This window comes from Pseudorasbora parva, chromosome 2 (genome assembly GCF_024679245.1).
Source record: "Pseudorasbora parva isolate DD20220531a chromosome 2, ASM2467924v1, whole genome shotgun sequence".
NCBI lineage: Eukaryota > Metazoa > Chordata > Actinopteri > Cypriniformes > Gobionidae > Pseudorasbora > Pseudorasbora parva.
Window position 1 is genome coordinate 39,629,957 of NC_090173.1, and position 21,694 is coordinate 39,651,650.

The 21,694-nt window shown below is 42.1% G+C and overlaps 1 protein-coding gene across 3 annotated transcripts in view; it reads right to left on the reverse strand.

The window, feature by feature from the left end:
• The window catches only part of sdk1a (sidekick cell adhesion molecule 1a), a 479,647-nt gene that overhangs the window by 174,335 nt on the left and 283,618 nt on the right, over positions 1–21,694 (reverse strand). For all 3 annotated transcript variants that reach the window (XM_067420064.1, XM_067420057.1, XM_067420048.1), the window contains exon 5: positions 12,668–12,801. In XM_067420064.1, coding sequence (XP_067276165.1) covers positions 12,668–12,801 — 134 coding nt within the window. The remainder of the gene's footprint in view (positions 1–12,667; positions 12,802–21,694) is intronic.

The window sequence follows — 21,694 nt, forward strand, 5'->3', positions numbered from 1 at the left end:
TGATCTAGAGAAGATCTGTGTGGAGTAGTGGGCCAAAATCCTTCCTGCAGTGTGTGTGTAAACCTGCTGAAAAACTACAGGAAAAGTTTGACCTCTGTAATTGCAAACAAAGGCTACTGTACCAAATATTAACATTGATTTTCTCAGGTGTTCAAATACTTATTTGCAGCTGTATCATACAAAAAAAAAAAAAAATTGTTGTGTATTGTGCTAATTAATTGAGATTTCTTACAGCTCTTACAGGTTTTTGGCCTTGTCTGTTCCGTTGCTTCTATTACTCTCTCCTTTTTTGTAAGTCGCTTTGGATAAAAGCGTCTGCTAAATGATTAAATGTAAATGTAAATGTAAATAAATAGTGAAAAAACTATCATACATTGTGATTTCTGGATTTTAAAAAAAAAGATTATTTCTCTCACAGTGGACATGCATCTACTATGACTATTTCAGACCCCTCCAAGATTTCTGTGGGAGAACTTGCAAAATAGCAGGGTCTTCAAATACTTATTTTCCTCACTGTATATATATAAGTTTATATCATACTGTTAAAATACTGTTACCTGGAATTATGTTACCTCCAAAAAAAAAAAAAGAAAAAAAAAGAAACAAGCGGGCAATTAAATGATTCCAGTCATTTACCAGTTTCAGTTGTTTTTTTGACTATCTCTTTAAATCCTCATTAAAAACACTCTAATGTCCATCCCATAAAGATACATCTGGCTTGCTGAAAATGCTATTAGCAAGAAGGGTATGTTTAGGATGCTGATAATGTTGTCCTTTCTCCAACTTTGAAGTAGTGAGCCTATTCATTTTTTGGTAGCACATTAAGTCCAGACGATGCTGTAATCGAAGAGGAAATTGAGGCTGGGCCCTGTGGGGCATTTCTAATGCATTCTTCTCTACTTTTGATTTTTCATCCCCCATTACTTCAGGCAAACTATCAAAAATAACAATGACATTGGGAAAATCTTGTCAAGAACACAAAGAGGGGCCAGCGATTGACAGATAAGACTGTTGTGATTTGCCTCCCATAATCGAGTGTGTTATCATCTTAAAAGGTTAAGTGCCGCCAAACCTATAAACATCTACTATCTGAAAATCTGACAGGCATCTTATTATTTATCCGTCAAGAGTTGTTGCGAGCACCAAACCCCGGTGCATCTTTCACACGCTAATGAGGAGAAACGGCAGATTTCACCAGCAGCCGGTCCATCAGAGTGCCTCAAAGCGCCCGCTGTCGCCTCCTATCAATCTCTGCTCAAATTACAGGTGACAAGTTATCAAATCTAAGATATTAGAAACTAAACACGATCTCTCAGGGGACCTATTTGTTTAAGATATAGCCAATTAAACAAGGTGCTGAGTGTCAGGGTTGAAACCCTCATTGGAGCAGCGGAGCTAATTTGAAATTCCTCAAGGAAATCAGACGGTGGAAGTGGAGTGGGAGGTGTGCAGAGAGGATACTCTGCTGGGATGAAGGCGATAATAACAATAAGTGCAAAAAAAAGTAGACTTGGCTTTAATCATATTTAGTCTCTTGGGTCAGCTTACGGCACAGGAAAGCAGCTTTTGTTTGAATGTAATCTGCCAGCAGGAAGGGTATGATAAAAATTTATGGAGGTGTTCATTAAATCTTAACGACGCTATTCTCAGAATATTCCGCATTCAATCCCATGTCCTCCCTTGATGGTCCTGCTGCTCCTGTCAAACTCTGAGTCGCGTCAAAATGCGTTGATTCTTCAGTTAGTGTTCACCTAAAGCCTGGGCTCCCTCGCAGGATGGGAACTGTGCAGAAACCTGACTTGCAAATGATAGCTGCAGGTGGAAGTGTTTATCACATAGCTCTGACTGAGCTTGGCATAAATTTGTCCCTGCAGCAACGGTAGCTGCTCATTCAAAACATTGTTGAAATGTTATTATATTCTGCTGGCCTGAAGGGAGCACTTTTTTACAGAGCTGATCTTTTCAGGCTCACAGGTGACCTGCTATTTTACATCAGGGGCGAGCAAAGAAAGAAAGAAAGGAAGGAAGAAAGAAAGAAAGAAAGAAAGAAAGAAAGAAAGAAAGAAAGAAAGAAAGAAAGAAAGAAAGAAAGAAAGAAAGAAAGAAAGAAAGAAAGAAAGAAAGAAAGAAAGAAAGAAAGAAAGAAAGAAAGAAAGAAAGAAAGAAAGAAAGAAAGCTCTTGGCAGTCTAATCAAATAATGAGTCATGGATAATACTTCTAGTTCATTCGTCACACTGTAAATGGAAGGTCAAGTTAAGCGCAGTGCATTGCGGGATCTAGTATCCAGTACAGTATCTAATACACTCCGTTGTAAAAAGCATATTTTGGCAAATGTGATGCAGACGCAGAAATGGATTCACATTTAATGAGTTGTGTGTCATTCAGAATTTCAAGAATTCCTTTAAAAATCCAATTAAATTCAGAAATTTTATTTGAGGTAGAAAACAGTGTTCAAATTTGCAATTCCAAATTGAATTTAAGGTAGCAGAACTAAAATTAATTGAAATTCAAAAATGAAAAAGCATTAAAAACTGAAGCTCATATACTATAAGGATTGAGAATATTACAGACAGATAGAATGATGGGACAGACAGACAGACAGACAGATAGATAGACAGATAGATAGATAGATAGATAGATAGATAGATAGATAGATAGATAGATAGATAGATAGATAGATAGACAGACAGACAGACGGACGGACGGACGGACGGACGGACGGACGGACGGACGGACGGACGGACGGATAGATAGATAGATATTCTGTTACCAACCACACATCCTAGTTCTGCAATCTCAATCTGTCTCTAATCTGTAATCTACTGCAAACTACACTGCCGTATTTTGATGGGGAACTGATTTAATGATTCAAAGGACAGCACAGCTTTGATTATGTTTGTGCACAAACAGACATTTTGAGAATGAAACCGTGATTGATTTTCCTTCCTAAAGCCTTGGCTTTCTCTTATTGTCACAAATCCAAAATGATGAAAGGCAGCTAGGCTTAGAAAGGCATTTCCAGGTACCCATGGGATACCTGAGCAGACCACTACACCCAGGTTCTCTGTGTCCACTATAAATTCAATATCTGCTCACATACCAGGGCAGCGCTGTTCAAGTCAGAAGGCAAAGCATCTTAACTCTCAAAATGAAATCCATAGGAATAGAGAAAAATTATACATTTCAGAAAATATAAACCTACCACAGCTTTCTGTGATGGTCTTCAGACTCTATGAGCTCGCCTGCAGTTCATTGCCTATATAAACAGCTGCCTTTACCATCATGAACCCTCATAAGTGACTGATGTGAAATGGTCTACGTAGGCAGAAACTAATGCAGAGTGATGTGCATCACACAGATAGAGCTCCGCATGTGTAGAAGACCTTGATGATAGTCTCTTGCTACGATAACAAAACAATTGAATTAGCATAAAAATACATATCACAAACAAATTTGTCAAAAGTACAACTTTTTCAAAAGCTATTTTAACTGATAATGTTCAGTATTAGTATTCAGTGTCAGTGTTCTTGTCTAGTTCTCCTGAATATATACAATATTTAACATCCTCACATTAAACTGAGAAAATGACAGAAGACAAAACAATTACAAGTCTCTTTTGAAGTTTTAGAAGTTTCTTTTGCTCAACAAGGCTGCATTGATTTGATCAAATATACATTATAAACAGAAATGTTGAGAAAAAGAGATTGAGATTTTTTCTATTTGAATACATTTTAAAATACCCTGTGATGTCAAAGCTGAATGTTCAGCATCATTGCACCCGTCTTCAGTGTCACATGATCCTTTTGATTTGAATTATTATTTGAATTATTATTTAAAACAGTTGTGCTGCTTGATATTTTTTGGTAGAAACCATAACCTGCTTTAGGGTCCTTTGATAAATAGAGATCAAATGAACAGCATTTACTTGAATCAGAAATATTTTGTTTAAAGGTCCCTTTCTTCGCGTGTTTTCGAAGCTTTGATTATCTTTACAGTGTGCAATATAACATGACTTCATGTTTCGCGTGTAAAAAAAAACATTATTTTTCACACAATTTACTTATCTGTACAGCGCTGTTTCCTCTGTCCTAAAAATGGCCTGATGATTTCCTTGTTCTATGAAGTCCCTCCTTCAGAAACACGTAACGAGTTCTGATTGGGCCAGCACTTCCCGTGTTGTGATTGGACAGCAGCTTAGCGCACTTTGCCCGGAAAGGTCCCGCCTCTTACCATAACGGGGAGATGCAAGCGCTGAATGCGCGCTCTTCTCCACGTGGGAGAGCAACAACACCACGCCCCCTATTTTGCGTGTTCTTGTGGGCGGAGGGTTAGTCAACAAACGGTTCTAGTGACGTCATTCATGAAGGAAGTGCAGGGGTGTAGTCCAAACCGGCCGTTCGCTGTAGGCTTTGAAAGGGAACTTCTAAAATATCTCGCTTGACATTGAACTTTGAGCTTTATAATTTTACAGGTATTATTTATGCTCCAACAGCAGCAACTAAAGTTTGAAAGATGGAATCGCGAAGAACGGGACCTGTAAACGTCTTTACTGTCATTTTTAAAAATCAAATTAATGTATCCTTGTATACAATAATTTCATTAACAACAAACATACAACACCACAAACAACAAACATATTATAACTTAGCTTTTGAATTAAATCAAGTTAATGTTTTAAGGATGCTTTACTGGAAAACAACACAGTGCAGTATTCATGTGATGATGATGCCTCAAAATGTGGTCAAAATAAAGGAAACATAATATTGCCTCTAGTGCCTACTGTGAAATGTATTTTTATGAATGCACAGCATAAGTTTGCCAAGTTCCATGAAAGCAACCCTGAAAAGCCACCTTTAGAAATCTATCTTGACGGTGAGACTCAATTTCATTTAGCCACACTGAAACATCACACAATGGACACATCTCTGCAGAAGTGCCAGCTCTGTTTTAAAATGGTGGATTATTATTTCAGCCAGGAGAAATGAAACAGAACCAAGCACACGGTTGCCTCCAAATGAGATCATTAGTAACGGCAAATAATGACTGAGCTGGTTAGTCGAAGCCTATTTCCATTCGAATAAATCAAGCTGCTGTGAGAGTTAAAATGCTGCCTTTGCCAGGGTGAACGACAGGCAGACCGCATGCAGATAAATCATCTGTTACAGAGGAACCACGTCCACACGTTTATAAGACAATATGGTCCAATAAACTCAGCCTCTGCTAAAGGGCAGGAGTAAGAATCGTTAAGCCCCTGAAGATTTGATTCATTTTAGAGAGCCACAATGCAATCCCTAAATGATTCTCAAAGCATTCCTGAAAAGATTCTGCACATAAGCCATATACGTATTTTTGATCTGGCACACTAACAGCAATAGAACTGGGTTTAACATATAAACCAAACCATCAATAATTAATTAAAAAATGTGATGAATTTTTGTGAATGATGATCCAAAATCTTTTGAGAAGAATCAAAATGCATCAGTAAATGCTTTTTTTCCGCTCACCTCTCCACACATGCCACTGTTGAAACCGCAACCCTCATGGTGACCCTTTACTTGGCTGATTGAAATCACACTCCACTCTTGACACTCCTGCACTCTTGAGTGTTATCAATTAATCAGCCTTGATCACATGCTCAGAGGTGGCTTTTTCAACCAGACTGACCTTTCTAAAGCCAGGTGTGAGGGATAATGAAAGTGCAACACCTTCGAGCCTGAGGGAGAAGCCACCAAATGGAATCCATGTCACATCTGACTAAAGCCTTTCACTGTGGTGCACAATAATTAATTTGTGATTGGATGGATGATCACCTTTAAGCAATTGTGGGACTCTTCTGCAATTGTTGTCAGTTTTTTATGCCATCCAAAGAGGGAGAAAAATGCCTCTGAATAGAATATGAATCAATAAAGTAAAGAATGAACTCTCAAACTAGCCACCATGTCGTGTGGGTTGCAAGTGTTTAGCTATGTGGTTGTCAGGGGTGTTTGTGTAATCACAAACTTCACTCCTCTGTCCTAAAAAGACTCTCTAGCGACTGATGCTAGAGGTTGCAGCCTTTAGCCTCCTTGTTAGAGCGTCCGACTCTCTGCCTGCTTGGAGCGGGCGGTTCGAACAGGAGGGGTTTCATTGGTGCCGTGACCCGGATGCGAGTGAAGTTTAGGAGGGTGAGCGTAACAGAGGCCAGCTAGTAGTCACTTTCCAAGTAAACCTCACTCCTCTGACTTAAGAGACGCTCTAGCGACTGACACTAGAGGTGGCAGCCTTTAGCCTCCTTGTTAGAGTGTCTAATTCTCATGACGGCGGACCCAGGTTCGAGTCCTGCTTGGAACGGGCGGTTCGAATAGGAGGGGTTACATTTCCCTACTGGCTTAAAGGCACACCATGTTGTCACACCATGGACAACTATAACAATAATGACAAAGAGGAACAATAAAAACACTGACAGTGAGGTTGACAAACAGAATTCAACATGTAAAAGCTGCAGGGTGCGATTATAATTAACTTTGCTTGATATGGAAGATTACATAAGTATCATTATAGTTATCTTTATAGTTATCATTTTTTGTGTTAACCAAGTGGCCTTACAGGGACAGGTCACCCAAAAATTAAACATTTCGACTTCCATATAGGGGGAAAAAAAGTACCATGGAAGTCAATGGCTACTGTCAACTGCCTGGTTACCAACATTCTTCAAAAGACCTTTTATGTTCAATAGAAGAAAGAAACTCGCACAAGTTCGGAACAATTTGATGGTGAGTAAATGATGACAATATTATCATTTTTAGGTGAACTATCCCTTTAAGCCCACCGCTGGGCCCTTTGTAGAGGCCCTTTCTGGAGGCCGTAAGCAAAACTTCCTCTAGGGGCCCCTGTGTGTTCATATTTTTTTTTTTTAAACACTCAAAATGGCCCCCAACCCCTTGTACTGTCAACAAAGGACAGTAAGTTGAAACAATCAGTGAATAAAAAATAAAAAAGCAACAGGATAAATACAACAGAAAAAAAGATATGAAAGTAATGGAAAAAAAAAACAAAAAACTAATGGTAGTCTTCACTGCATGTTACTAATGTTATTCAGGGAAGAGCAGAGAGAGAGCAGTGGGTTTATCAGCTGCAGTCACTTTAAAGGTCCCATGGCATGAAAGTGGCTAGAGATTTTGATCGGTGTAAACCGAGTTCTGGCTGTCTTTTTCTGCCTTTGGGAAAATAACAGTCCAGACGAGCTGATCTTGAATTCTCCTTTTATGACGTCATAAAAGGAAATATTTCCTCCCCTTCCTCTGCTTTGCCCGCCCATATAATTAGTAGAGAATGGATTCAGTTTATCAGTCGCGATGTCAGCAGCACAGGCTTTACTTATGGATTCAACAGCACCGCCACAAACAGAGAGTAGCAGTGTTCATTAATGCCTGATCTGGGATCAGTGATTTCTGATGTGTAGCTAATCATTCAAGTTCACACAGACTTTCTTTCTAAATCGTTTAATACTGTCAGTCCCACCGCTGGCCGTCTTGATGCATCAGTGAATCAAGCAAGTGACTAAAAAACGATCAACTTCACGTCGTTTCTGTTAGTAGCATAAAACAAATCTGTTATTTAAATGATTAAACTACAGAGAGCGATCAAAGAACACTCTTTATAATGTCCGGATCTGTCAATCACACGTATATCTGCAGTGCACACTTGTCCAAACTGCCGTTTGAATGAATGACGCTGTTTTGCACATCAGAAGCTCTTACTTTATTCATGTCGATGTTTTGTTTGTTGTTAGTTGTGGTGAAAGTATTTTGTGAGAGAAATAACGTTTCAAAGTTCACTCGTGTGTATTCAGAGCTCTCATACAAACAAAATAAACACGTGCTCTCAACAACTCGATACAATAACAGTTCCATAGCAATCTTTCCCCAGCTCCGTCTCTCTGTGGACTGGTTAAACCTGACTAAACCACGCCCCCTCCGAAACAGAATCTCATTTTAAATGCAAAGATGTTAGCCAATCACAACAGTGGATGTTTTCACTGAAGTCTCACAGCAGACACGCCCCTTGAAACAGAGCATTAGAGCCAGAGGGCTAATATCAGTTTTTTTTTTTTTTTTTTTTAAGCCCTTTATTTCTAAATGAGGACATTTTTTTTATGTAAAAACAATACTAACAATATAAGTAAACCTCAGGAAACATTATAAAATAAAATAAATCCATGCCATGGGACCTTTAAGACCAAAGGCACAGACCTAATACACTGACAAGCATTAGATTACTGTCAGCTTGCATACTCTGTGTATAGGCAGGATTGGCTCTGTCTAAGGCAAAATATTTTATTTGTTTAAATAAAGTAAAAGCACATCTCTCCCTCAATGGTTAGAGTTCATCAGGGTTTGAGTTCATGAATGCAGTATTAACGGTACAGGACATATTCAAAATTCAGTCCCTCTGTATGAGTGTTATTATTGCTCATTCAGAGGGTTAGAGATCTGACACTTGCCTTAGCAAGCTAGCACAGCTAATTACAATAACACCAAGGTCATGATTTTTCAAAGAGGTTATTTTTCTTAGCTTTGTTCATTGCATTTGCCTTGTAGCTCTGATGTGAATGCTGGGTAATTTTTTGAAAAGCAGGAAAATGCCACAAGGGCAGTCTTGACATTTGAATTGTACTTAACGCACATTAAGGGCAGTAGGAGCTTTCATCTACCATGTGTAAGTTTAACTAAAAAAGGGTTTTGGACGGGGGTTGGGGAGCTCTCCCCACCGGATACTCTTTATTTCCATGTCGTTCCTACTTCCTGAAAATGTGATGTGTAGAATGAGACTTTTGGCATAAATGCCACGGTGCAGTCATCTGGGCATGGCACTATTGTTCCTCGCATATCAGAGGAATTAGCACTTCAATAGAGAAATTAATTAACTGCTTAATTTCCACACCGGAAAAAAAATATCATCGCAACCTAACAAATCCCTGGCTGTGACAGAGCTATACACACTGATACAAGCTCATTATGATCAACGCAATTGTATGTTATCTGTACAGCATTCACAAATTCAACACCAATCATCTGATGTGATAATCTGCAAACCGAAGCTGTTGAAGAGCAAATGAAGAGAGAACCATTCCAAAAGGCTTTTACTGAAACTAGTTTGAATGCACTCCATTCATCAGGATATTACAACTCATAATTCAATTGAATTATTAACTCTGCAGTTGGTATAGAAGCTCAGAGGCAGTCTCTCTTTATTAGCGGCCTCCAGCCTCCTGCTCATTTACACTCTTCAAATCATTAAGTTGGTTTCATCTGGTTTTAAAAAAATAATGCTAGTTTCATGTTCCTTCATCTCACATCAAATTCTAGCTCGCTGTCATTTCCCCGAGGTCAATGACGTAACCCACTACAGCCTGTGAGAGAATCACTGCCACTCCCCAAATATTAAAATAGCCATGCTATAATATCTAAATTAATTAAAAATAAACACTAAAAACTAAAATCATTTTAAATGCTACACATGTATTTTAATGTACAGTAAGAAAGCTTGTTTTTAAAGATTACATTTAAAGTAAGCATTAGACGAAGAATATCCGTTAAATATCCATTATTGGTCAATATTTATGTATTTTAACAATGCCATTAGTATTTTAACAATGCCATTAGTTACCGAATTCAAAAGGGGCCATCCTTCGAAGTATGCAGACTTAAAAGGCCACGTCTTCAAAGGCCGTGAAGGTCGGACTGAGCGTAGTTGAATGGGATGGTCTATCATATGGAAGACTGCTCTTGTCTCCTAGCAACTGTGACATTGATGAGTGGAAGTAATGTTTGCACTGGACTTTTTAGAAAGTTATATTAAAATGTCTAAAAATTAAACAGGCCTCACAACCATTCTAAATATATTCCCTATTTTGTCCATTTCTGTATATTAAAGAGTATAAACTATATGAAATCGCATCTTAGTAAAATATGTCCCCATTTTGACAGCTTTTCAAATTTTTACATTTGTATCTTTGGATATTTGAATATGTTTAAACCCAGTACTTACTGTATTTTTAAAAGAGTAATTGGCAATTTCTCTCTCTGTCTCAAAAAAAACAAAAACAAACCCTGTTGTCACTGCAGTGCAATTAATTTGGGAGTAGAAAAGATTGCAAAGGATCCATCTGTTGTATCCTTCGTTTCCCGGGAAATGAAGGACGCATTTACATGCTACATTTGAAGAAGCCATGAGGCCATGGGAGGGGATATGTGAATAGCAGTGAAGCAACGTAACTGACGCTGCTGGGTTACATGACATGGCGAATGTAGTACGTTCGGATTACATTTATACTAAACACATACAGACATTTGTTCTGTACATAGTATAGTACATAATTTTTAGCGGCTGTGAAGTAATTGCTTATTCAGAACAAGTACATACTCAGGAGAGTATGAGATTTTGGATGCAGCCATATTGTAGATTGTTCTCAAATTTTTCCCAGGTGTGACTTGTTCTGTAATTGCCCCCTGTGTATTTAAACCCCAGTGTTTCCTGTATTCATCGATAGGCCTTGTCCATGCATGGATGCGGAATCATTGTCCTCAGTTCTTTTCCTTGGTTTTCCGGTATTTTTCGAGTTTATTTTATATCTTTATCTTGATTTATTAAACACACTGCATTTGAATCCGGCTCTCATCCACCATCTTGGCATTACAAACTAAGCTACAAAAGGGGATACCAACCAGAAATAACCACATCGCCAAACCAACAGTTGTCATTACAGGAAATAAATCACTTACACTACCATTGAGAAGCTTGGAGTAATTAAGATTTTATTTTATTTTAAATAAAGTAATACAATCATGAATTTAAATGATCAAAGGTGACAGTAAAGACATTTAGAATTAAAGAGTTAGTTCACCCCAAAATAACAATTCTCTCATGAATGACTCACCCTCATGTCGTTCACCACCCGTAAGACCTTCGTTCATCTTCGAAACACAAATGAAGATATTTTTGTTGAAATTCGATGGCTCTGACTTTACGGTCTATGCTCAGAAAGGCTTTCATTGCGCACAAAAACTATTCTCATCACTTCATAAAATGATTGTAGAGCCACTGTAGTGAGATGGGCTTTGTAACGACGTCTTCAGTGGCTTTTATGGGTCTTGAGAGAGGAAATGACATTGGTGTCAATGAAAGCCTTTCTGAGCCATCGGATTTCAACAAAAAATATCTTCATTTGTGTTCCGAAGATGAATGGAGGTCTTACGGGTGTCGAACGACATGAGGGTGAGTCATTAATGACAGAATTTTCATTTTTGGGTGAACTAACCCTTTAAATAAAAATTCTGCTCTTTTGAGCTTTCTATTTATCAAACAATCCTAAAAAGAAGTGCAGTGGTCTGTTGTCTCCAGTGTAGACAGCTGTTGCATCACGCCACAATAATGGTAGACTTGTTATTATTTGCTGATGAAGTAATCATTAATAAAGGGCTTAGTATTTCATGAGTCATACATTAACTTATTGATTAGAGTTTATTAGTTATGCATGAATTAATAGATATTCATGTACCCGTATTGTAAAGTGCTACTAAAATGTTTCTTGTCCAGCAAATTAGCATATAAGAATGATTTCTAAAGGATCATGTGACACTGAAGACTGGAGTAAATTGATAAACAATGTACTAACCCAAACCATTTGAATAGTAGTGTGTCTTGAATGGACTCAATCTATCTCTAGCCCCTGCTCCTTCATTATGCATCCTATAATTTATATCTGGACCATTAATAACCCTTAAGGGTCCAGATATAACCTTTAATAATTTGGAATACAATTTGAACAATTTGATCAAGCCTCTATTCATCTGTTGCATTAACCGCTAACAGGCTTGATGGCACACTAAAGTAGTAGTGAACAGCTAATTGGTTTGAAAGGGTACTCTGATAAGGCTGGTTATTTCTACTGCAGGCTAATTTAATTTCTACTTCCTTTCACCTTTTTGGCTGTATGTTGGATAGAACCAAATGACTGTGTCAGTGGAACATCCATTCTGAACAAACGAGAGGAGTCTGTATGCTGTCAGCATGATAAAAAAACAACAACATCACACCAGCACCAGATGCGAGTTATGCACACTAGCGTAGCTGGTTAAAACCACAATAAATTGTATCAATTCAATTGTAAGTTTCATATTGAATACGTTTTTGAGAAGGCTCAGTCTCTTTTGCCTCCTCTGATGGGCCATCACTGGCTGTATATGCATGAAAGGAATGTGTTCACTAGCATTTTGAAAGCAGGCGATGCTCAGTAGCACCTGCCAAAGCAGCTAAGACAACAGCAACCAAACAGCGTTCAGCTAGCAGATCCAAGTGTGTCACTAGAACAAACAGATTCTTTGTGTCATTGCACGGATGGCCTTCCTCTCTGATGAATGCACCACATTAAACGGCCCCCTGAGGGAATGGGAATTACAGGTACCTTGCATCTGCATGCCGGTCTTCAGACGCATCTGAAGCGGTCGTGTTAAACTGTGCCTAAAACACGTGGGCAAAAGCAAAAGAGGGAGCAGACAAACCGAAAGCCATAATTCCCACGTTCTGGTCGATAGTTCTGTCTCGGCTGCATCAATGGCTGGCCATGTGACATTAGCTGCAGGGTAATAGAAATGATCTAGTGAAATGCATCCCGCCTCAACTTACCTGCCACATTCAGGTAAATGGATGGGCTTGTCTTGTTTTCTCCATTCTTCTCATTAACAGCTTGGACGTAGTACCTTCCGGCGTCCGCCGCAGCGGTGGCAAGCACCACTAGCTGGTTCTCCAACGTTATGGCTCTGTGGAGAGTAACAAAGCGAATGAAATACAGCTATGTTAAACCATTATTGACAATGAGTCAGGTACTCTAACAAATTCCACTATCGCAATAGAGTGACAGCATTTTAATTAGTGCTTAACTGATGTATATTGGGTTCCATAAAACTAGCTTTGCCGTGAACTCATTGCGCCCTGGGTTTGACTTGGACACGTCTGCCGTGGAGGAATTTCATGGAGCCCTGAGCGTTTTCAATGTACCTGATCCCTCATTCTGACACAAGCTGAGAATCAATGAGCGGTAAGGGTCATTACGGACAGAAATACCGCTGTTGGTGGGAATAAACCTACAGGCTTGTATCTAAGTGCCCTTAGCTGTTTGTTGAGACCCAGACTGAAAAAGTAAAAAAGAAACAGTTCACTGAAAAAGGCCACCAAAGAACCACAGAAGTCTCATAATGGTATTATAAAACGGTTTATATGGCACGTATAACCAAAAAAGTTTTCAACTGCGATAATACTAAAAATGTTTCTTGAGCACCAAATCAGCATATTAGAATGATTTCTGAAGGGTCATCACAAGAGTAAATAACATTTTTAATATATTTAAATCAGAAACCAGTTACATATTAGAAAACATATGTTCTTTTGATATGCCACTTTTTAAAGAACCTATTCCGTTTCACAAACAAAACTATTTGTTCACAAATCAGACTGATTCAGTTCTCAAGTTCAACTCACTGATTTAAAGATCTGGTCAAAGTGGTAAAGATCTCACTGGAGAGATAAGGTTTTAATATATTACAACATAAAACATTTGTATTTTAGTATACCTTGATGGCTTCTTGCCGTCCTTGCCTCAGTAATTGTACAGAAAAACAACTAGCATTTTTTTTTAAATACTGTGTTCAACAGAAAAGGAGTCATGAGGTTGAGTAAATGGTGGCAAAATGTTCATTTTTGAGCAAAGTGTACATTTAAGAAAGGGTATATCTGATTCAGACTGCTGTAGAATGCTATCAGAGCTGCTGCTATTGCGCTAATGATTAATCAGAGCATGTCATACTTCATCCATCAATCCAAAGTTTGCAGGAAAGACACTTGGTGGCAGATGTGTATCACTGTCAATTAATTCAGGTTCCAGTCACTCTGTGCCTCTTTAAGACAAAATTACCATCTCAAACTGGCAGCGTGCCATGGAGAACGTGGCGCTTTGATAATCCACGACTCCACGTAGGCTGGATAGAATTGTTTTCTTGAGATTTCCGCAGATGAAAGCGGGCATGGATTGCATATCTCCAGCCCTGACTCCTACTCCTCATGCATAGTCTTTCCCCTCCCTCGATTTTTGATTAATTGATGACATCCTCAATTACACATCACTGCTATCTAAGAGATTTTCTGCTCAGGCGTGACCACCGGGAAGAAGCCCTTGAGAGGCTGAGCACGACTCGGGGATGCTTTGAAACTTATGATTAGTTTTTCAGCTTCGGGGGACCTGTAGCGTCTTCCTACACGCCGCGAGTACAAGCGCTGCAGTCATTACCTATTTCCAAGACAGATCCCTACAAAAGATTGTCACGTCTCAGAGACATTTGCAAATAGATAAATAGATAAATAAATAAAAAAATACAGCAGAAGAAGGAACAAGAGAGCCGTCTGTGCCTCCGCGGCGAACAATATTGACGTGTAATTAGAGTGAGCTTCATTTCTGCTCAATTCTTTTTTGCTGTTTCATGATTAAGTGCAGATTAACATAAAGAGATCCATCAAAAGTCGACGGATGCTTGGGTGAGGAGGGGGTTCGCGAGGGATGGAGATTGGCGGCCGCTGATGAGGATGCATTACATCGCTGTCTGCACCCTGACACCTGGCTGCGGATCTGGGCTGGGCTGCATCTGGGAAATAAAGGCACCCTTCACAGATGTCAGTGGCGGCTTTAAAAGGTCAGAGCGGCCCGTCTTGATGGACTTTTAATTATTAAATATGCATAGGCTGAAATGGGTTGGCAAGCATCGGAGGCTCTGAACTGATGCGTACATAAACAGCTCACCTTCATCATGATTTAAGGGCCTAATAGCAGCATGTGTGATCCTGCGTAGCGCTGCCAGCGGAGGTTTGTAAAACGCAAGAGAGCGGGGGCTGAACGCTTACCTGGTTTATGCCGCGAGCGGAATCGATGCGACCTGTGTATAAAGCGATTTTATGATTAGTCCAGCTAGTTTGGATTCCATTACAATTGTCTAGATGAATGGCCCTTGCTCGCGGTTTGGTAAACAAAGCACAGCAGGGAAGATAATGGGAATGCTTGTTTCTGATCCCTGAGGACTCTTTGATATCAGCCCACAACGTATTAAAAATGCAGGTTGGGAGCCACGTGAAATGTTAATCCACTTAGGAAAGGTGCTGGGAGCCCCAGGTAATCTAAATATTCAAAAAAGATGACCATTTCGATTTGATGGGAGAAGGCTGCATGCCTGCACCAATTTAACCGGCCAGCCATTTCTAATATACAGCAATCAAATCTAAAGATCAATTTGCTGAGATAAGCTCTGACAATCATACCGTAACACTTTTTATCATCTCTGTTTTGAAAAGTGAAGGGAAAATGGCTTTTCTGGGAGTCACTGGCATAATTGAAGACGAATTACTCTCTGGAGAGGTTTTTCATATTGTTTACCTGTCGTGTCAGTGGGACGTGTCTGCGCTCACATCCGCAAGCATCTGTTAAGAAACGTGCGCATGCCGGTAAGGGTCCAGAACCTAATTTTCTTTGAGCACTGGACAGGCCACTAGAGATATTACATTAATCAACATGGCAAGAACCGGCTTTCAAAAAGATGGTTTGGAGAATATTTGTTTTCATTTACTGCCATAAATTACACCCTCAAAATAGGCTTACCAGTCTGAGATGTATGACAAAGTAATTAAAATGTCAGCAACTCATATTGTGCTCCAAGATCCTGGGAGCCCAGCTGTGTGGATCTGACGTTACATTTTGATTTATGATGCTCTCAGGCCTCTGAAAACTTTCTCCCACCCACATCTGAGGGCAGAAAAGCTTGCCACATTGATGCCCAGGGAGCAAGAAGAGAAACAGAAGCATCGCTGCCCTGAGGCGCCGTGACCCGGAATTATGTTGGAATCATGGAATATGTCGTCTGCGTGGTGTTTGCCTCTAAGTGATGCCGCAAAAGACGAGATCAAAGTCTGTCTAAAAGTGAAAAATGTAGGGAAACTATCATGCCAGGAAATGTGCTGTAGGTCTGAGTAAAAAAGACAAGTGCAAGTGTTTGTTTATGTGAGACTATAAAGAACTTAGGAAAGTAGCTTCAGGGCCTTATAGGAGGCCATAGAGAGTGACACTATGTCTGCTTTTCGCATTTAGCCCCGGGATCAAATAAATAAATGCTCAAAGTGAATGAAATCAGGTCATGGCAATTTTCTTGTTTCAGGCTCAAATGCCTTCGGTGGTCTGCAGGCACGAGTCAAGCCTTTCCCCTCGTCATGCTGTGAATGGAGGCACGGGTGTCTCAGAAACGTGTACAAAGTACAGATAAGGCATAGCCTCTCTGAAAGCTGCTGAACCAGAAGCCCAGACCTCCCTGTGTGTTCTCTATGGACATTAACTCAAACTAAAAGAGAAAACATCCCCAAATCTCACTGTTCCTTTAAACAGACCCCTCACAGATCTCTGTCCCTGCATTCTCAGGGCTGAGCACTGCAGATTGTTTTTCTTCTACTGACCCAGTTGGGCCAGTGGTTCAGGTTTCACCTGCCAACATTTTCCACTGTCCTCACCACAAAAAATTAAGCAATACTTATTTTTGGCCGTTGTATTGTAATATTATTACACCAACTTTTTAGATGCCAGTAAAATCAGGTGGGTCTAACAGCACAGAAATTCAGGTAGAGAAATTAAATGTAAACTTACTGCACAGGCTTCACTGCATAAATTAAATATATATTAATCCGTATTAAAGTTACAAAAGTTATTCAGTCATTACAACAATAGGAATATTAGGCTGCTGTCATTTAAAGACTGAATGCACAAATATACATGTATATATTGTCACGTCACAGACAAGGGAAACAGGAAAATGGTGCGAGGACTCAAGTGCAGAAAATGATCATTTATTATAAAATAAAACATAAACTCAAAACAACAACCCACAAGGGGGAAAAACACATAATAGAATAATATAAATACAAACTTAAACAAACCAACAGAATCACGGGGAGGACGGAAGACGCAGACATTACACAAGGATCCAACACAGACTGACAACACAAGGAGATTATAAAGGGAACAAACAAGGCAGATAATGAGGGAGAACAGGTGGGGCAAATTAACCAATAATCAGATAACAAGGGGGAGGGAACTGACAGGGACACGAGCACATGCTCAACATAACAAAACCCACAAGTGCACACACGACAGGACAGGCATGTGACATTACCCCCTCCTTAAGGAGCGGCTACCAGACGCTCCACTAGGGATGGGAGGGACAGACCCGGGCGGGACGGGAGGGACAGACCAGGGAGGGACGGGAGGGACAGACCAGGGAGGGACGGGAGGGACAGACCAGGGAGGGACGGGAGGGACAGACCAGGGAGGGACGGGAGGGACAGACCAGGGAGGGACGGGAGGGACAGACCAGGGGGGCACGGGAGGGACAGACCAGGGGGGCACGGGAGGGACAGACCAGGGGGGCACGGGAGGGACAGACCAGGGGGGCACGGGAGGGACAGACCAGGGGGGCACGGGAGGGACAGACCAGGGGGGCACGGGAGGGACAGACCAGGGGGGCACGGGAGGGACAGACAAGGGAGGGGTAAACAAGGGAGGAACGAGGAAAACAAAAAGTTCAGGAGGCCATGGTGGCCCACAAAGTTCGAATGGCCAGGGCGGCCCACCGAGTTCGGGAGGCCCACCAAGTTCAAGCGGCCGGGGCGGCCCATAGAGTTCAGGCAGCCAGGGCAGTGCGGGTAGAGCAGGACGCCAGGGAGGCGCGGTGAGAGCAGGGTGCCAGAGAGGCGCGGTGAGTGCAGGGGGCGCCAGGGAGGCGCGGTGAGAGCAGGACGCCTTAGTGGCGCGGTGAGAGCAGGACGCCTCAGCGGCGCGGTGAGAGCAGGACGCCTCAGCGGCGCGGTGAGAGCAGGACGCCTCAGCGGCGCGGTGAGAGCAGGACGCCTCAGCGGCGCACGGAGAGCAGGACGCCTCAGCGGCGCACGGAGAGCAGGACGCCTCAGCGGCGCACGGAGAGCAGGACGCCTCAGCGGCGCACGGAGAGCAGGACGCCTCAGCGGCGCACGGAGAGCAGGACGCCTCAGCGGCGCACGGAGAGCAGGACGCCTCAGCGGCGCACGGAGAGCAGGACGCCTCAGCGGCGCACGGAGAGCAGGGCGCCTCAGCGGCGCACGGAGAGCAGGGCGCCTCAGCGGCGCACGGAGAGCAGGGCGCCTCAGCGGCGCACGGAGAGCAGGGCGCCTCAGCGGCGCAGGGAGAGCAGGGCGCCTCAGCGGCGCAGGGAGAGCAGGGCGCCTCAGCGGCGCAGGGAGAGCAGGGCGCCTCAGCGGCGCAGGGAGAGCAGGGCGCCTCAGCGGCGCAGGGAGAGCAGGGCGCCTCAGCGGCGCAGGCAGGGCGTTGGGGAAACTTCTCCAGTCCAGCAGTATCCACCGGCACTGGGACCACCGGAATACGATCTGCTGGCATTGGGACCACCGGAACATGATCTGCCGGAACTGGGACCACCGGAACACGATCCACCGGCACAGGGACCACCGGAACACGATCCACCGGAACTGAGACCACCGGCACACGATCCACCGGAACTGGGACCACCGGAACTGCCTCCGGGGCTTCGGATAAAGCCCTGTGCTCCTTCCACGCATGCAGGACTGCCACCACAAAGCATCCCATCACAGCCCTCCAGGCCGTTTCCGGACTCGGGACCACCGGAACGGAGTCCACCGGCACAGGGACCACCGGAACACGATCCACCGGCACAGGGACCACCGGAACACGATCCACCGGCACAGGGACCACCGGAACACGATCCACCGGCACAGGGACCACCGGAACACGATCCACCGGCACAGGGACCACCGGAACACGATCCACCGGCACAGGGACCACCGGAACACGATCCACCGGCACAGGGACCACCGGAACACGATCCACCGGCACAGGGACCACCGGAGCACGATCCACCGGCACAGGGACCACCGGAGCACGATCCACCGGCACAGGGACCACCGGACCATGATCCACCGGCACAGGGACCACCGGCGCACGATCCACCGGAACTGGGACCACCGGAGTGGTGGATGACACCCTGTGCTTTTCCCAAGCATGCAGGACTGCCACCACAAACCCTCCCATTACGGCCCTCCAGGCCATGTCTGGACTCGGGATTCCCGGACTCGGGACCCCCGGAACTGGCACCGAGGGAGAACTCTGCTGAGTCCTCATAGTATGGTTGGATCCTTCTGTCACGTCACAGACAAGGGAAACAGGAAAATGGTGCGAGGACTCAAGTGCAGAAAATGATCATTTATTATAAAATAAAACATAAACTCAAAACAACAACCCACAAGGGGGAAAAACACATAATAGAATAATATAAATACAAACTTAAACAAACCAACAGAATCACGGGGAGGACGGAAGACGCAGACATTACACAAGGATCCAACACAGACTGACAACACAAGGAGATTATAAAGGGAACAAACAAGGCAGATAATGAGGGAGAACAGGTGGGGCAAATTAACCAATAATCAGATAACAAGGGGGAGGGAACTGACAGGGACACGAGCACATGCTCAACATAACAAAACCCACAAGTGCACACACGACAGGACAGGCATGTGACATATATATATATATATATATATATATATAGTGCTCTCTGTGGAAAAATCTTCAATCACTTTGGAAAAATCGATCAAAAAGATATCACAAATCTTCACATAGTACGCAAGTACGGAAATTAGTTCTCTTTTGCATCTTTTTGCACTTGAATGTTTAAACTGGCCAGGCTTAGTCCAAATGAGGCAACGCCTGACCGAGGCAGTGACAGTTTTGTCATCCTGAGCATCATTCACGCTGGCCCCGGGCCATCAGGAAATCCTTATTGTTGAGCCCTGGTTCTGCCTACCAACTCAGAAAAGACAAAAAAGAGTTCAGTGTGAAAATATAAATAGACAATGAACAAGATGAGAATAGAGAAGCGAGGAGAAGATAATATTAGGCGATACAAGGTGTGAAAAGAAGAGATCAGATGAGATGAGACAAGTAAAAACATGAAGAGAAAAGATGAAGGAGAGGAGAGGAGAGGAGAGGAGAGGAGAGGAGAGGAGAGGAGAGGAGAGGAGAGGAGAGGAGAGGAGAGGAGAGGAGAGGAGAGGAGAGGAGAGGAGAGGAGAGGAGAGGAGAGGAGAGGAGAGGAGAGGAGAGAAGAGGAGAGACGGGTAAGAGAAAAAGAGAAGAGAGTGGACAAAACAAAAGGAGATGAGAAGAGACAGGAAGAAATGAGAAGAGCAATATTAGGCAGGAGTAGAAGATATGAAAATAGATTGCAAGAAGTGGTGAAGATGAGACATGAAGAGACAAAATGAGAAAAAAAATATATATAGAAGAGCGGGGACAAAACAAGGGTAGATCATTTGGGAGGTGAAGAGATGAGGCGAGAAAAAAATGAATGAGATGAGACAGAGATGAAAAAGAGAAGAGACGAGACACTTGAGATGAGAGAAGAGATGAGAACCCTTTCATACGTACATTCTAAATATTTAGACTGGCAGCCTGCCATGAGTTTTTTAATGCGACCGTTATTATAAAATGACATTCTAATTTCCATGGTAACACATCAAACTTGACACGTGATTCTTATTTTGTATTATTTTTATACAAAATATTTACAGAGTAAATTAAATACATGCAAGTGAACTCCTTATAGTTTAAATAATAATAATAATAATAATAATAATAATAATAATAATAATAATAATAAGAAGAAGAAGAAGAAGAAGAAGAAGAAGAAGAAGAAGAAGAACTTGAAAACAGCCGCGTCTCCGTTTTCCGCCATTTCCACCATTTTCAAATTCGGCAACTCCTCTCTCCTGTGGCATCATGGGATAGTAAAGTGTCCATCGTATGCGCACTTCATAATCTCGCCGGAAGTAGTAGGCCATCCGGGTACTTTTCGCATACTGTTTTTCGAATTCTATGAATATATAGTATGGATACTATATACTATGGAAGTGCGCGATTTCGGACGCAGAAGAAGAAGAAGAAGAAGAAGAAGAAGAAGAAGAAGAAGAAGAAGAAGAAGAAGAAGAAGAAGAAGAAGAAAATGAAGAAGAAAAAGAAGAAGAAGAAGAAGAAGAAGAAGAAGAAGAAGAAGAAGAAGAAGAAATATGTTTGTTGATCGGTAAGTTATCACGGACTGCGGTTATATGTTTACAACACTGACAGAGCCTGCTGGATTTACAACACAAGATCATCCACTTCTCCTGATATAGGGTGAATTAAAGGTGATTGGAACACTTTTTGGTATTGAGATAACTTGGAAAAAGTGTCCCAATCACCCTGAATTCACCCTATGTGACATTTCGTGAGGGAACAGGGTAGAAAATGAATGTGTTAGTTGATCTGTAAAGTTATCACGGGCTGTGGGCGTCGCCACCGTTATATGCTTAAACACTGACGGAGATGGGGCCTACTGGATTGACAACCTAAGATCATCCACTTCTCCTGATATATGTGACATTTTTGTAATTGTGTAATGTAATTTGAAGTGTATGAAACCTAAAATAAACATTAAAATAATAATTTTTGAATTTGGCAGTTGATCACTGAACGTTCTAACCACATATATGTGATCGTACGCTGCAGGGACCAGCATTGAA